Genomic DNA, 15,012 nt, shown 5'->3' on the forward strand with positions numbered 1-15,012 from the left:
AAGAGTTAAAGAAGAGATCTGTAAATGGGAACTAATTAGGTTATGACATGATTACAACAAACCTACTAGCTTTATGTCACTCAAAGTTTTCTGGTAAATGTCTTGTATAAAGGGAGGACCTAGTTGCACCTGTTTATGAAGAATTACATCAATTTTTATCTTTTGTAGGATGCTCTGAACGAGTCTCTCAGGAACAAGTTTAAAAAGGAAAGAAGGCCATTAGTAAACGTAGAGGAGATTGAAAAAATGAGACAGAAATACTCAGTTCCAAATTCAGGAAGAAAAAGATCATCAGATGTCCAGCCCTGCATCCTTTTGAAAATAAAATCCCAAGGCAAGTTAAGTAGGCTCAATGTTTGTTTGCCATTTTAAATTGTATGTAAAAGTTAAAAGTATTGTTTTGTTTTGTTTTCTTTCAATATTTGCTAAACTTTTTAATAACCAGGATATCAATCCTCTTGACGATGGGGAAGATGAAAGGAGCACCGACCAACATGTATCAGCGATTAAGCAAGAGTGCCAAAAAAACAGGCCAAATGTGGATGTCATTTGTTCGCACCTCAGGAAAATACAAAAATATAGAGCACACTACATTCTTCAGCATACTACCAAAGAGGTTCAATGAGAATTCTCATGTCTTACTATCCCTGTTGTGGTGAGTCTTTTATCAAAAACTGCAGCAAAAAACAACAATAACAATAGTGCACAACAAAAACATAAATATGTACTGATGTGCTGCATATTTATACAGACTTCTAATAATCAGGTACATACAGGACAGGTAAAGTGACTGAATAAACAGATTTATTTAATGAGTTATAAAAGTATACACAGTTTAAACACTAACAAAAATTGCCACATTGACTATGGCTTTCTGTTTGGGTTTATTTTCATGCTTCAGGATAATTTTGGACCAATCTGATGCCTCTGATAGTTTTTCGTGAAGAATAGTCTAAACATCCCTTTTGCACACATCCCTTTAATATATGTCTGTGTACTTGTATTTACTTTACTCTACTCAAGACAATTCAATTTAAGATACATTTTATTTTGAAAGATTTAAAATTGTTCTTTAAAGAACCAATCAAAAAAAGGGTTCTTAAAACTGGTTTTTCAAAGAACCATTTTAAAAAGGGTTCTGTGAAAAACCATTTAAAGGTTCCCCAAAGACCCATTTCTTTATGGTTCTTTGGGGCACCTTTAAAGGTTCTTCAATGAACCACTAAAAGAAATTGTTCTTCAAAGAACCATTGCTTGAAAGGTTCTTTGTGGCCCTAAAAAAGGTTTTTCTACAACATCAGTCTAAAGAACCACTTTTGGTTCCAGTTGGCACCTTAATTTTTCTGAGTGTAGAAATCTTTCATGGGCAGGGTGGAATAAGGTCACTGAGGTTAGACCTCAGTATGTCAAACACAGCAGTAATAAGATCATTCCTATTCAACTCAGGGCAGCAACGAAGGGACACTTTGACCACATCTCTGGCTTTGCCAGTCAGTCTAGACATTAATATGGCAAACATTTCTTCATCTGTGTCACAGCTGATTCTGTGCAGATCAGATCTCATCATGTTCTCCCATTCACTGATGAGGAATAGATCTGTGTGGTCACCCTTGAAGTATGCTAGAGCTTTGGTGTCTGACTGAACAACAACCTTCAGCTCAGACTGGCCGTTGCAGCTAGAGGGCACATTCTGGGGAGACTGTGGCTAGGCGGGAGCTGGCTGGTGCATGGAGTTAAGGGAGGACGTGATATTTTCCCCAACTTGTTTTGCTAAATCAGTAATCAAGCTGCTCAACATGGTGACAGCTTGGGTGTGTTTGGCGTTCCCAAGCAGCTGGTGTGGAGCTAGCCACCCACAGTAATGGTGAGTGCATTACTGACTGGTCTACAATTATGCAAAACTTCACAAAACAATGAAATGTGGGGGGGAAAGACATTAAAGTAATCAAAACATCACAGAAAATAAAATAAAAAGTATGTCTGTGAAGGTTCTCAGTCATCCAGGTCATCATAGTCAAATGAGTTTGCGAAGAAAAGTAGTTGTCTCCTCTTAATGAAAATAGGGCGTAGGAGCCAACATCATCAGAAAAAAAAGATAATCCGTGCCTGTATAATCTGAGCCTACAATATAAAACAGGGACAGAAACGACTACGTACGTATCTGCCCTTTAAGTTCACATGTGACAGAGATGCCTGCAGTTCAGATCGCAGAGCATCGCACGCACACACTATATAAAAACCTGTGAGTCAAAGCGCAGGGCACAGGACCCAGACACAGCGCACAGCTGCAGTGAGGAGGCGGCAGAACAGCAGCAGCAGGCGGAGGAGGATATCGCAGATTTGTGATGTGACGAGTAACGGCACCAAGTGTAACCGGTGTGTTCCTGCGTTGTGTCTGACAATGAACAGTAACACAAAGAAAGAAAGACCTCCAAGTAATTAAATTGCCCGCTCTAGCTCCTCTCCCACAGGGGAATTGCAGAAAAGGGAAGAGGCCAAAGAGGTACCCCGTATTTATAGGGTTGCACCAAAGAAAAAGAATGAGGAGGGGCTCTGATAATGAATATAACTACAGGCTTGGAGGTCCTAAAAGTCAGGTATAAAAGGAACGGTTTGGGGTCTAGAACACATTTTGTGTAATTTCAACAATATGTAATTTATGCCCTGGTTACACATGCCCTCCCTCTGCGCAGAGGTTTTGAATAAAAGCATTACAAGTGTTCGTGACTTGAGTGTTTCTTTTCAGCTGAGTAACAAAGTCCCGGAGAGATCAAGTGAGGATCTCGACAATTGCGATAAAAACGTTTTGAAGAAACTCAAATACAAAATCAAATTTGCAGAGATTTGAATTGTAAATTTAATCTAAAACATTTTACGAGCTTTCGAAAACTTAGTTTGTGTCTAGCAAAGCCTTTAACATTTAAAATTCAAACTTTCAAAGTTTTTTGTTTTTGTTTTTTAGTTTCACATTATGCTGCGTATTACACCCTTACTTTGAGGGGAGGGGGACGAAACTGAAACCAACGCCTCTCAATTCGCTTGGATTTTCAGGCGAAGACCAACATATTTTCATCCAGTGGCTTGGAGGGTAAAGTAAAGATGAAGTTATTTTTATTGCTTCTCTGCTTTCGTGGGTTATTTGCAGGTAAGTTTTTTTTTAAGATATATGTTTTAAAAAAAAAAGGTTAAGCTCTCACGACAGTCTCAGCTGACCTTGGTCAGCGTTTTTACTTTCCCTAGTAGGCGAACTGCTTTACTGAACCTTTAAAGCTCAATTTTAGCACGTATTTTTACATTTTATAAATATGTACAACAACAACACGATCCAAACAAATCAATATTTTAGCAATTGTGTTTGATATGACGAAATTTTATTGACGTCGCAACTCTGTTCAGTGCTCCGTTATAACCAGTGCTGGACTGGTATTCCATACGTGACAGTATATGGATCCTTTTGAGGATAATGTGTCCATCGTTAGATCATACAGCCTATATGCTGTGGACAGATTTGTCCTCCCCCAATCTCTACTAAATCTCTAGTCCTGTGGCAGTGTTTTATTTTTAGGTCTCTGACCAATGATAATTATTACAGTATTTAGAGCTGAGTGGCGGTTTTTGATATGGGCGACATGGCCCGTTGCCCAGGGCAGCATCGTGGTGGGGACGGCATCCTGGGCATCCGCAAAAAAAAAGTTGCTCGCACCCATGCTGCCCCGACATCATGCCAGCGCATTTTGGGGATAGGCACCGATCGCTTTTCTGTTGCCCCTTTGCGAGGAGTAAAGGCGCCCTCTATTTGCGAGATGCGCCTGCTGCTTGGCGCACAGGGAGGGGCGGGATGGCCGGGAACTCTCTGGCTGGCTGGAGCAGCACCTAATAACCAGCTCGCAAAATAAAACAAAATAAAAACTTACCAGCATTATGATATAGACTAGTAATTTGCACTGATTTCTTCTCTGAATTCTATCAAACACATATACACGAAAAGTGAGCTTGAGGGCCCTGGTGCACACAGATAACTATAAACATGACCAGTAACAGAGTCTGGAGAATTATGAATCATGACGTGTAGCTAAAGTTACAGGGACGTTAACAGACGGCGCAACACAGACTGAATGAAACACAGAGGCTGTATCCCAATTCAGGGTCTGCAGCCTTAAAGGCCGCATTTTAAGGCCGATTATGTCACAGCGACGCGCCGAAGGCTGTCCCAATTCTAAGGCTGCTCTAAATGCGGCCCTCAAATGCGTCCTTCATTTCCCTGAATTTTAAGGATGTGACGGTGTAGACTTCATGGCCCAACACATCCCAGACTTCATAGCGCGGCGGTGGGTGTGGATAATTTTGCCGAAAACAACGTTGGAAGCGGTAAGTACTGAATATTATGTAACTTATTTATGTGTGTGTTTAATAATGAAGAACATTAGAACATTACTGTTGGCCACATGTCGGCAAAGTTATGTGACATTAGTGATGTTTGTACTTTCAGCGTTTACTTGGTTTTAAAGCCTTTACTTTAAAATATACGCCGTTCAATAGTTGACCTTAGTCTTACAGAGAATGTGATGATTTTATGGATAATTAAAGTCAGTCATATATCTACAAACACAACAAGCTGAAAGTCAGTGATGCTGCTCGGTTTGCAGTCCTGAATATCACGGCACAAGCAGGATTCACTGCACTGTTAATGTTAGCTATATTGCTGCCTCTGTTCGGTGGTGTCGAGCCAAACGGACTTTAACGTGTGTTTGAACGAGCTGACGGTTCACTCGTTAAGCTGAAAGAAAGATGCTTTAATCACAGGAGTCACACATGTGTCCACTGGACCATCTGGAACTCTTCTTGTTTAGCACTCGTAATAACACAAACACTAAATCCTCCTTCTCTTGTGCTGTTTTGTAGCAGTGTGTACACCTGAGACTGTCACCTGTCTGTCTGTCCTGCACTCTCTCTCTGTTTCTTAAGTTACACTTGTGTTTGAATCCTGCAGCTTATCACACATTTGATTTCCATGTGTGACAACTGCAAGTGTCCAGAGTGAGGACAGACTGAGGGACCCGCTGCTGCACATCATCTGTGAGGCTTTGCACCCCTGATGATCCACCAGGACAAACTCAGCATTGTGTGAGGAAGAGGAGGAGGAAGAGCCAGCAGCAGCTGACAGATGGAGAGAATAGACAGACTGTTCCCTGTTTGTGAAGGACTGCTAGAAAAGTTTAACATAACTAATTGTTTGTCTTATTAGGTAATGTTCAAATAATTTGATCATTCCAGTGTTTTCAGTGTGGGAGAAAGTACTCAGGGCCTTCAAGTTACACACTATGAAAGGCAGCAACAAGTTTAATATTCAGAAACCTAAAGTATGTATCAGCAGCAGAATGGAGCTAAAAATAAATGTTTGTTTCAGTTCTATGAAGCTTTGAGTATTTTGGATTAGTAGCACTGCTGTGTTTGTTGCATCATATTGCTGTAATTGTTTATATGCTTTATATATTCTGAGGTAAGTTGATCTATAGTGTTACATCATATTCTATAAGGATGTTATGTGTTTGTTTACTTTCTGCCCAGTTTGACCCATTTAGTCAATGGGAAGTCAGCCTGTTTAAGGCTCTGATATCTATTCTGTATGACTTAAAGCAGTTATGACATGGTCTGATTTTCTCACCCAATAAAGGAATATTTCATATATCAGTCTGATCTTCATTCTATCAGACACAGTTATCACAGCTTGTACATTTTCTTTTACACATATATGTAAGAATTGAGCCAAATTTAGTAATGCCAACATATTAAACGAACAATATTTGTCTCTTATATATAATACATCTACATATACACTGTCAAAGATACTTGTCTTTGAGTGAAGATTTAAGGTGATAGGAAACATAAATAAATGCAACTTGAATCTTTACTGAAGCTCAGTATTTGAAACAGAGTTCACTCACATGTGCTGTACCAGTGTACCTGCACATGTGATGTGACAATAAAAGTGATTTGATTTGAGAGTTCAAGTTCACTGCTGTAATAACTTATAATGATTAATATAATAACTATAATATTGGGCATATTATATTTACACTGACTTTAGTCTCATGAACAACATTAACTAATTGTTATTTATTAGCTAATCTTAAATGACTGTTCAGTACAGATATGAAAGCCAACAATCATGTTTTATAGTCCTGTGGTCTCAGCCTCAGATACTTATTAAATCACACAGAGCTCATGTAGAAACAAATGAACAAAATATGTTCTTCTTCATTTCTGTCAAACAAAGCTGTATGAAACGTTTCCAGCTGTTAGTATCATGGTTGCTAGGCAACCTGGGCAGCGCGACGGAGGCTAGACCGTCCCATTTCACAACACAAGCCTCGCACTTCCTGCCTTAGCGGTCTTTGAGTACTAGTGATGGGATTTCCGGCTCTTTTTAGGCTATGTCCACACGTACCCGGGTATTTTTGAAAACGCAGATTTTCCGTTTTCGTTTTTTAAAAAAATCCCGTCCACACGTGCAGTTTTGAAAAAATATCTCCGTCCACACGTAAACGCCAAAAACGAAGGCAAACGCTGTTATGAACATGCCAAAGCAACAGGCGGCGATATAATCCGAACCGTGTAGAAATGTTGGCCAATCAGAATTCTAGAAGCCAGGGCGGGAAAGAGTACAGAAAGATGGCGAATAGAAGTAGGACTGAGTCGTATGTGTGGACAGACCATGAGGTGGAACTATTCCTCAACCTAACACTGGAATATAAAATGGCAAAAACACAAGAAAACGTGGACTGGGAGACTTGTCAGGGGAAATACGCTGACATTCACGCTCTTTTTTTAGAGCAGTACCCCTCTGAAAAGTCACAAGAATTTCCTCATCGCAAGGAGGACATAACCAGGGCCATCATCACCACCAAGCTGAAGGCAATAAGGGGGAAGTATAGGCAAGCGGTAGACTCCGGTCGAAAAAGTGGTCATGGTAGAGTGGTCCTACTATACTTTGAGCTGTGTGAACAGATATGGGGTGGCTCGCCAGCGACTACTGCCATTCCGTCAGGTATAGAAACAGCAGATGTTGACACAGCTTCTCACCGTTCAGAATCTGCATCTACTTCGTCTGCACCTGACATCTCGACTGTGGAACTGTCAGATGTGTCTGATCAAGCACAGTCTGAGGACAGCGATTTGCCCACTTCTGTAGTAAAGGAACGAAGAGATCTGCTTAATGTAAGTATGGCGTAAATATCGCTTTTTGAAAGTGATTATGATAATAAGGTTAGCCTACCGTACATGTATAAATTAATGCCTTACTATATTTCGGTAGCCCAATTATAGATGCCTTTAGCACCTTTCAAGCTTGACCTAGTAAAGACGCAGCTTAGCTTAATTTCATGTTGGTGTTGAATCCCTACTTCAAAAATGTTGTGGTGTTGAAAGTAGAGGGAAAGAAAACACCTAAGTACAGCACTTAAGTAAATATTAATCTTGTTGTTCCACCACTGATCTATTGTGGTTAATTTGTTTTTCATTATTTTATTCTACCTTTTGTCAAGGCAAAACTCAAGGGCCACAGACAGGACAGACTTAAAAGAAGACTTTCGATTGAGACACAGCTGCTGAATGTTGCCGAGGTGGACATACAGATGAAGAAAAGAATTCTGGATATGATGGAGACATCTGAGAGGCGAGCTTCTGAACATTACAGTACATTATCAGTCACTCTTGAGAGACTTACAAGTTCAATTGCAGATGGATTTTCACTGCTAAGACAAGCCATGCATCCACCACCACCACTACCTTTCAACATGCCACCATACCATGGTGGGCACATCTATCCATGTGCACCATCACCACACACCGTATCTGGCACATTTCCACCCAACACTACCATAACTGAGCAGCCAAGCACCGCAACTAGCCCACCCTTACCTTTGCAGGGAACAGGGGAGTTTTCCTTCACACGAGCACTTATGGAGGTTGATATTTGAAATAATCTGCATCATTACTTTTGCTGGGCAGTAAATGACTAAAGTGGGAGGCTGTTTGGGCTGCATCTGTACATTTTATTTTATTATTTTAATTTATTTTCATTATGCTTTATGTTAAAACGTTGAAAATATGTTTAGGGTTTTTTTTTGCATTTTAAGAATGCTCAACTGTTGACATGTTACATGTTTTCCATTAGCTGTTCTGCAGCTCCAATGTTTTATGTTTAAAACAGCTGTTAAATGTAAGAGGTCTTCCTTGTGTTCTCAAAAAAACTTTTATCTTACTCCTGAGAAGTTTGTGGGTTTGTTTTTTGAAAGGCAGCTTCTTTTGTGTAAGTTTTCAAGTGTCTTCTTGATTAAAAATGTCAATAACTTAAGATAGTATTATGGATTTTGTCTCAATGGCTGTTGCAAGAGTTTATTCAGTAAAGCACTAAACTGAAAATATTACAGGGGTCACAAAACGTGTACAAGATGTTTTAAAAAAAAAAGGGGGGGTCTTATTCCCTGTAAATAACATTTAACTGAAGCAAGGTCCCACTTATTGAACATGGTCAGGATCACACTGGCTGCCTCACTGGCTCTCTTGGCCAGAGTTTATTCAATAAAGAAATAAACTGAAACTTTTACATGGGTGACAAAATGCATACAATGTAACAAGAAAAAGTCTTATTCCCTGTAAAAAAACAAAAAACAAAAAAACAAACTTTTAACTGAAGGCAAGGTGCCACTTTCTTATTGAACATGGTCAGGATCACAGTGCACAGATTGAAGTGTCACATACCCTGACTTACAATTTCTGTAGATATGACGGTGTCCTACAATAGAACAAATCATTTTTTATGGATCGATGAATTCAGTAACGACTCTCCTGACTCTCTTCCCTTCTGATGTCATGCAGTCAGCTCTGTGATAAGTCTGTGTGGCTGGCTGGTTGTCCTTGTCCTGCTGAATTACTTCAGTGACTCTATTCTCATCCATCATGTCTTTGTTGGCCTCACAGTAGTTATGGAGCACAAAACAAGCATAAATGACAAGAAGTTCATTTAGATTAATGTCCATTGGCCTTCGCAATGCTCCAAACCGTGCTTTCAGTCTGCCAAAAGCACATTCAATGACCATTCGAGCTCGACATAAGCATAGTCCAAAATACTGTTCCTGAGCAGTGCTTCCCCCGTTGGGGTACTCTTTCATTAGGTAAGGAAGCAATGGATATGCTGGATCCCCAATAAGAAAAACTGGAATTGCCTCCTCATGTTCCACAATTTGTTTTTTTGAAGAAGGAATCCTGCCAGTCTTCAAATGTGTGTTCAGCGTGGAATTTGCAAAAATGCGGGCGTACACTGCCTGGCCATTTCACCACAACATCAATAAATGAATAACTATAGTCACAGGTGGCTTGTATGTTCAGAGAAAACCTCCCCTTCCTGTTAACATAGTCCATAGAATTCGTGGATGGTTGCTTTATTTCCACATGGGTCCCATCCACAGCACCAATACACTGAGGAATTCCATAGGCTACTTTGGACTCTGTGAGTGGTAACTGTATAAACACAGGCCCCAAGTGAACAGTAATTGCCGTGCAAACTTGTCTTATTATTTTCGACACCACTTGCCTTGATAGCCCGAAAGCGTTTGCAGTCTTTCGTAACCTCCCCTCATCAGCCAAATAATACAGTGTGCATGCCACCTTTTTTACAACGCTAACGGGCAACCTCATTTCGGTTTTTTGGCCTTCGATGTGCGGACGAAGTAGCTCACAAAGAGCCAAAAGTGAAGTCCTCGACATGCGAAAATTCTCTCGCCATTCTTCTGGAAGAACCGCCTCGCTTTCAAAGTTGTCCCACCAAGCAGTGGTCCGACCCGGTCGAGTCCAAAACCGATGAAGACGTTGGCGTCGGGATTTAGGTTGTGGGAGTGTCTGTGCAGAAAGAAGCCACGTCCGGAGTTCACTGTGGCGCCGCTGTCTTTCGAAATGGAGGGACAGTAACTGCGTGTGTATATGTATGCCTGTTAAAGCTGCAGAGAGTAAAATTAACAATAAAAGTATTTTGCCTAAGTCCGCCATTGTACAAAGTCATCTCACCAAAACAAAGTGGCGCACAGCTTACGTCAAAAAAAGGTGCACACCTATGACGCTGCGTTTTCTCCGTTTTCCTCATCCACACGTAAATGCAAAAACGGAGTTTTAAAAAATATCCACCCTGGCTGGAGTTTTTAAAAATCTCCGTTTTCAGTGACCGAAAACGCCGTTTACGTGTGGACGAAAGGTGCAAACGCATAGAAAAATCTGCGTTTTCAAAAATACCCGGGTACGTGTGGACAACCGGCTCTTTCGACTCGGCTCACTAAAAAGAGCCGGCGCTTTCGGCTCCGAACCGGCTCTTCAGGTTGTTTTGTTGCTTTAATTTATTTATTATTAACAATAATATAAAATTATGCATAAAAGGAATTACTAATGTAAAAAAAAAGTGGTTTTGTTTATATATGTTTATATATAAATATATGCGGTGGCCCCTAGAGACAAAGCACGTACAAACTCCAAAACACATTTCTAGCGTTAACTGAACTTCCAAAACAGAGCTACCTAGATCACTTAAATTACACAATTGAAAGCATATGTGTATTGTTTGTGTATTTATACACAAGCACTCATATATATTCAAATAATTAAACAAAAATGTTCATTTACCTGTTACTACCAAACACCAAATCCAGTCGTTGGTACTTGCTGGCTTGTGTAGCCACTAGGTAACAAAAGCTCAACACTGTGCCGAGCATCCTGGAGAACTTCTGTTGTGTTTTGTATGTGTTTTGGAGTTTTTACGTGCTTCTGAGTTTTTGCGTGTTTTGGAGTTTGTACGTGCTCCGGGGTTTGTACGTGCTATGGAGTTTTTACGTGTTTTAGAGTTTGTACGTGCCTTGTCTGTAGGGGCCACCGTAAATATACTTTTATTTATTCACTCCACATAAAATGTAATAAATAAATCATATAATACAAAAACCAACTATTCACAGTTCAACTTTTAACTATTTAAATTTTCTGCTTTTTCCTTTTAAACAAATTTAAACTGTAACAACACAAAACACTGCAAACCACAACACAATTAAATATAAATTAAAATATGAAAACAAAAAGAAGAGCCATTTCGTTCGCGACCGACACATCACTATTGAGTACGCGGCCCTTGAGGACCGTTGAGGCTGCGTACTTTAAGGCTGCAGATGCTGAATTGGGATACAGCCAGTGTTTCCTCCACACAGTCCTCATTTAGAAAGTGCTTAACAAACCCAAACATTACAGCTGACAGTTGGATTTTCCCATTTGAGTGCAGCTAGCTACACAGCAAATAGTCAATTACTGCTAAAGAGAGACAGTCAAAGTGGACAGTATATCCTCGGTTTGTTAGCATAAAAGTCATTGTTGCAGCACAACTGTGACCCACTTAAACTGATTTTTAGTTTTAGTGTCATTATTTTCTTCTGAGTTATTAATTCTGTCACTAATTAGCTAACATAAACTAGTGTAAGTCTATTAGCAGCAACCAACCAACAAACCACATGATGTCATGTTCAGTACTGACAGAAGATGGCGCTAAACATGTTTTTATAACTTTAAGCACTTATTTCTTAAATCGAGCTCTACACACAGAGTTACATCTATGTGAGTTTGAGAGCAGGGCTCCATGATGTAAATTGCCCTTTATATGTGGAGCGTTTCATATCTCCTTTAAGCTATTTGGCTGTTAGACTCTGATGGCCCATCACAGCAGAATGTAATCAAAGATCTGACAAGAAATTAAATGGTAGATGAACTGGTTCTTATATAGCACTTTTGTACTCTATCTGAGCACTCAAAGCGCTTTATACAACTAATTAATTCAACCAATCACACAAGCACTTTTTTCTAAACTGTTAAGTGCTTACTGTCTAACATTCATACACATTCACATTCCGATGGATCCATCGGAGAGCAACATGGGGTTAGTATTTTGTCCAAGGATATTTGGCATGCACACTGGAGCCTGGGATCGAACCGCCAACCACCTGAACTACCCCAAATTAAGGCAGGATCCCCTGGAGTCTGCAAAGAAGGATGAAAGATGAGCGGTGCGATTTAAACTATCCTGAGTGAAGACTGGCTGGCTTGAAGAAGATGGGCATAAAGATGATTTTACTACAATCTTGATGTCAGCACTGAGTTTTACAGCATGGGAAAGTGAAAGTGATGTAAATAATAGACAGGCAGCCAAACACCTAGGAAGGTAGGCAGATGAGTTAAGCGCTTTGACTGCTCCAGGAGAGTGGAAAAGTGCTATATAAGAATGAGTCCATTTAACGTACAGATGGTTCGTACTGAACTTAGGCATAAGCTTCAGTTTATAGTTTTTTTTATTGTTAAAAGCTGTCCCTGGTGGTGGCAGGACATGTATGTAGCCCTGAAATGTCATGGTCTGCAGGAGCAGACAGTCTTACTTGGCTGCAGATGGGGATTTGAAAATATGCTGTGATCATCCGGTTTCCTGGCCATGCATGTTTGGAGGCCTGTTTCATCTAAGGAGTAACAAGAGTCACTTTGGATTACTTGAAATGTGATTTAAAATAGCAATGTCAGCATTTTACTACTTGGTGGCTCCCCAATGTTTTTTTTATTAAAACTGCTACCAGTTAACCCTAACCCTAATGCTGAACCTGAAAAAAGTTAATATTTAATCTTCTTAAATGATGAAAGAACATATATAAAACCATTGTCACCTAATTCAATGTCCCATCAATTTTACAGCAAAACATTCGTTGAAGTATTTCTTCACTGAAACCCCTGGAGCCCAGAGCATCCCTGAGTTTGTGGGTGTTGGATTTATTGATGACGTTCAGTTTGGTAGCTGGAATAGCAGAAGAGGAGAGGACATCAAGAAAGACTGGATTAAATTCTTTGAGGATGAGCCTCAGCTCCTGCAGGAGTATATTTCACAGTGTTCAACTTTTCATCACTACTTCAAAGATACTATTAAGACTTTGAACCAACATTTAAATCAAACTGAAGGTATGGATTTGTTTCACTTGTTTATTATTATTGTTTGTTTAAAACAGCCCATTTGGAAAAGATATATATAAATCTTATAAAGTTTATATCTGTCTTGTGTGAAACTTGTATGAAAAGCATACAAGAGTGAAAACAGATATAAGATCCCTTGAAAAATTATATAAATGAAACTTGTATGTTTTGGATACTTACTAAAACAATATATGAAAGTAATGAGAAAGTGGCCACTTTCATGAATAAATCATGTAAGTTTTTACTATTTCTTTTCCATATGGGAGCAAACATGTCACCAACCACTGAGATACTTGGATCAGGTAAAACAATAATTTAGACTACATATCAGTGTTATGTTCAGCTTAATTTATTTTACCCACCACACTGCTAAACTAAGAAAAAAGAATCCATAGGGGAAAAAACCTTTTACAATATTAGCCTCTCACACTTTTCCTGTAATAGTGGGTGTAGAACTTGTATTTTGGTGTTTGCAGATATGATTGTAGCTGTTTCTCTTTTTCAGGTGTTCATATTTTGCAAATGACGAGTGGCTGTGAATGGGATGATGAGACTGGAGAGAGTAACGGATACAGTCAGTATGGTTATGATGGAGAAGACTTTATAGTGTTTGATCTGCAGACAGGGACATGGATCACTGCAAATCAACAGGCTGAGACCACCAAACTGAAATGGAATACGGAACATGGCCGATTACAGCGTTATAAAAACTTTTTAAGTAATTCATGCCCTGAGTTTTTAAAGAAGCATTGGCACTATGGAAGGAGCTTTCTTGAGAAAGAAAGTAAGTAATAAGAGAGAAAATTCATATGGCTTTCTTTTGTTCTAAAGTAGTTTACAACTCAGAATATAACATCTGTCTCTTTTTCCTTTCTCTCTTCAGTTCTTCCCTCAGTGTCGCTCCTCCAGAAGACTTCCTCCTCTCCAGTCAGCTGCCACGCTACAGGTTTCTATCCTCAAAGAGCCATGATGTTCTGGAGGAAAGATGGAGAGGAGATTCATGAAAGCGTGGTTCATGGAGAGCTCTTCTCCAACAATGATGGGACCTTCCAGCTGAGTGTTGACCTGAATGTTTCATCAGTTAGATCAGAAGACTGGAAGAGGTACGACTGTGTGTTTCAGATCTCTGGAGTGAAGATGGGGCGAGATGACAGCATTGTCACCAAACTGGACGAAGCAGTGATCTGGACAAACTGGGGTAAGACTGGATGCTGCCGCAGTTATGAAACTGTGATTTGATCTTCTGGAGAGGCTAATTTTACACTCTAGATTTCAAATTTAAATCATTAATCATAGTGGTTACAATTACTGGGATAAACATTAATCAGTTAAATTAAAATAAAATGCAAAAAATGTGATATACATCAGAGCTAAAACTGGAAGCAAATGATGGGATTAAATAATCAAAAAGCATCGAGGTACAATATGGAGCATGATGTATCACTGATTCAGAGTGCACAAGAAGGTTAACTAATGTTGGTGCAATCTGGAATGACTGAGTAGTAATAGTTTTGTTCCTCTACTTGTTTTAGTCAGATAAATCAGATTCATCAACTATCAGGTCCTTTCTGATTTATTCTAAACTCCTTTTTTTAATTACACACATTTTTTTTCTGTGTCATAAAGTGTCAAACTTTTGTTAAACAGAGAAGCCCACCAACATCATGACCTTCATCAGTGCTGCACTGGTTCTTCTAGCTTTCATTATCATTGCAGCTGTGGCGTTTGTGATTTATAAAAGGAAGAAAGGTGAGAAATCGTATTTGAGGAAATACTGTGTTTCGTTTTTACATCAATGTTCTTATCCATATTGTCAAGTGTGTTTTTTGAAGATTAATAAGGGGCGCATGTTATATATGCAACAATAAAAAAAATCTGACACTGATATAATTTTCGTTTGTTTGTTTGTTTCAGCTGAATGCTCTACACCAGGGGTCAGCAACCTTTAACACCCAAAGAGCCATTTGGACCCGGTTT

At 39.5% G+C, this 15,012-nt stretch overlaps 2 protein-coding genes across 2 annotated transcripts; both read left to right on the top strand.

The window, feature by feature from the left end:
• Positions 1 to 2,981: 2,981 nt before the first annotated feature.
• On the top strand, positions 2,982 to 15,012 carry LOC100712435 (major histocompatibility complex class I-related gene protein). The gene is made up of 6 exons (XM_013266943.3): positions 2,982 to 3,145; positions 12,763 to 13,023; positions 13,541 to 13,819; positions 13,919 to 14,233; positions 14,683 to 14,784; positions 14,950 to 15,012. Exons 1-6 carry the CDS (start codon positions 3,100 to 3,102, stop codon positions 14,982 to 14,984), a joined length of 1,038 nt encoding a protein of 345 aa, XP_013122397.2. The 5' UTR covers positions 2,982 to 3,099; the 3' UTR covers positions 14,985 to 15,012.
• Positions 6,466 to 10,231, top strand: LOC109196539 (uncharacterized). Its single transcript, XM_019350718.2, has 2 exons — positions 6,466 to 7,218; positions 7,545 to 10,231. The coding sequence occupies exons 1-2, from the start codon at positions 6,622 to 6,624 to the stop codon at positions 7,977 to 7,979; spliced, it is 1,032 nt and encodes a 343-aa protein (XP_019206263.1). The 5' UTR covers positions 6,466 to 6,621; the 3' UTR covers positions 7,980 to 10,231.

Source organism: Oreochromis niloticus, linkage group LG22 (assembly GCF_001858045.2).
Source record: "Oreochromis niloticus isolate F11D_XX linkage group LG22, O_niloticus_UMD_NMBU, whole genome shotgun sequence".
NCBI classification, from domain to species: domain Eukaryota; kingdom Metazoa; phylum Chordata; class Actinopteri; order Cichliformes; family Cichlidae; genus Oreochromis; species Oreochromis niloticus.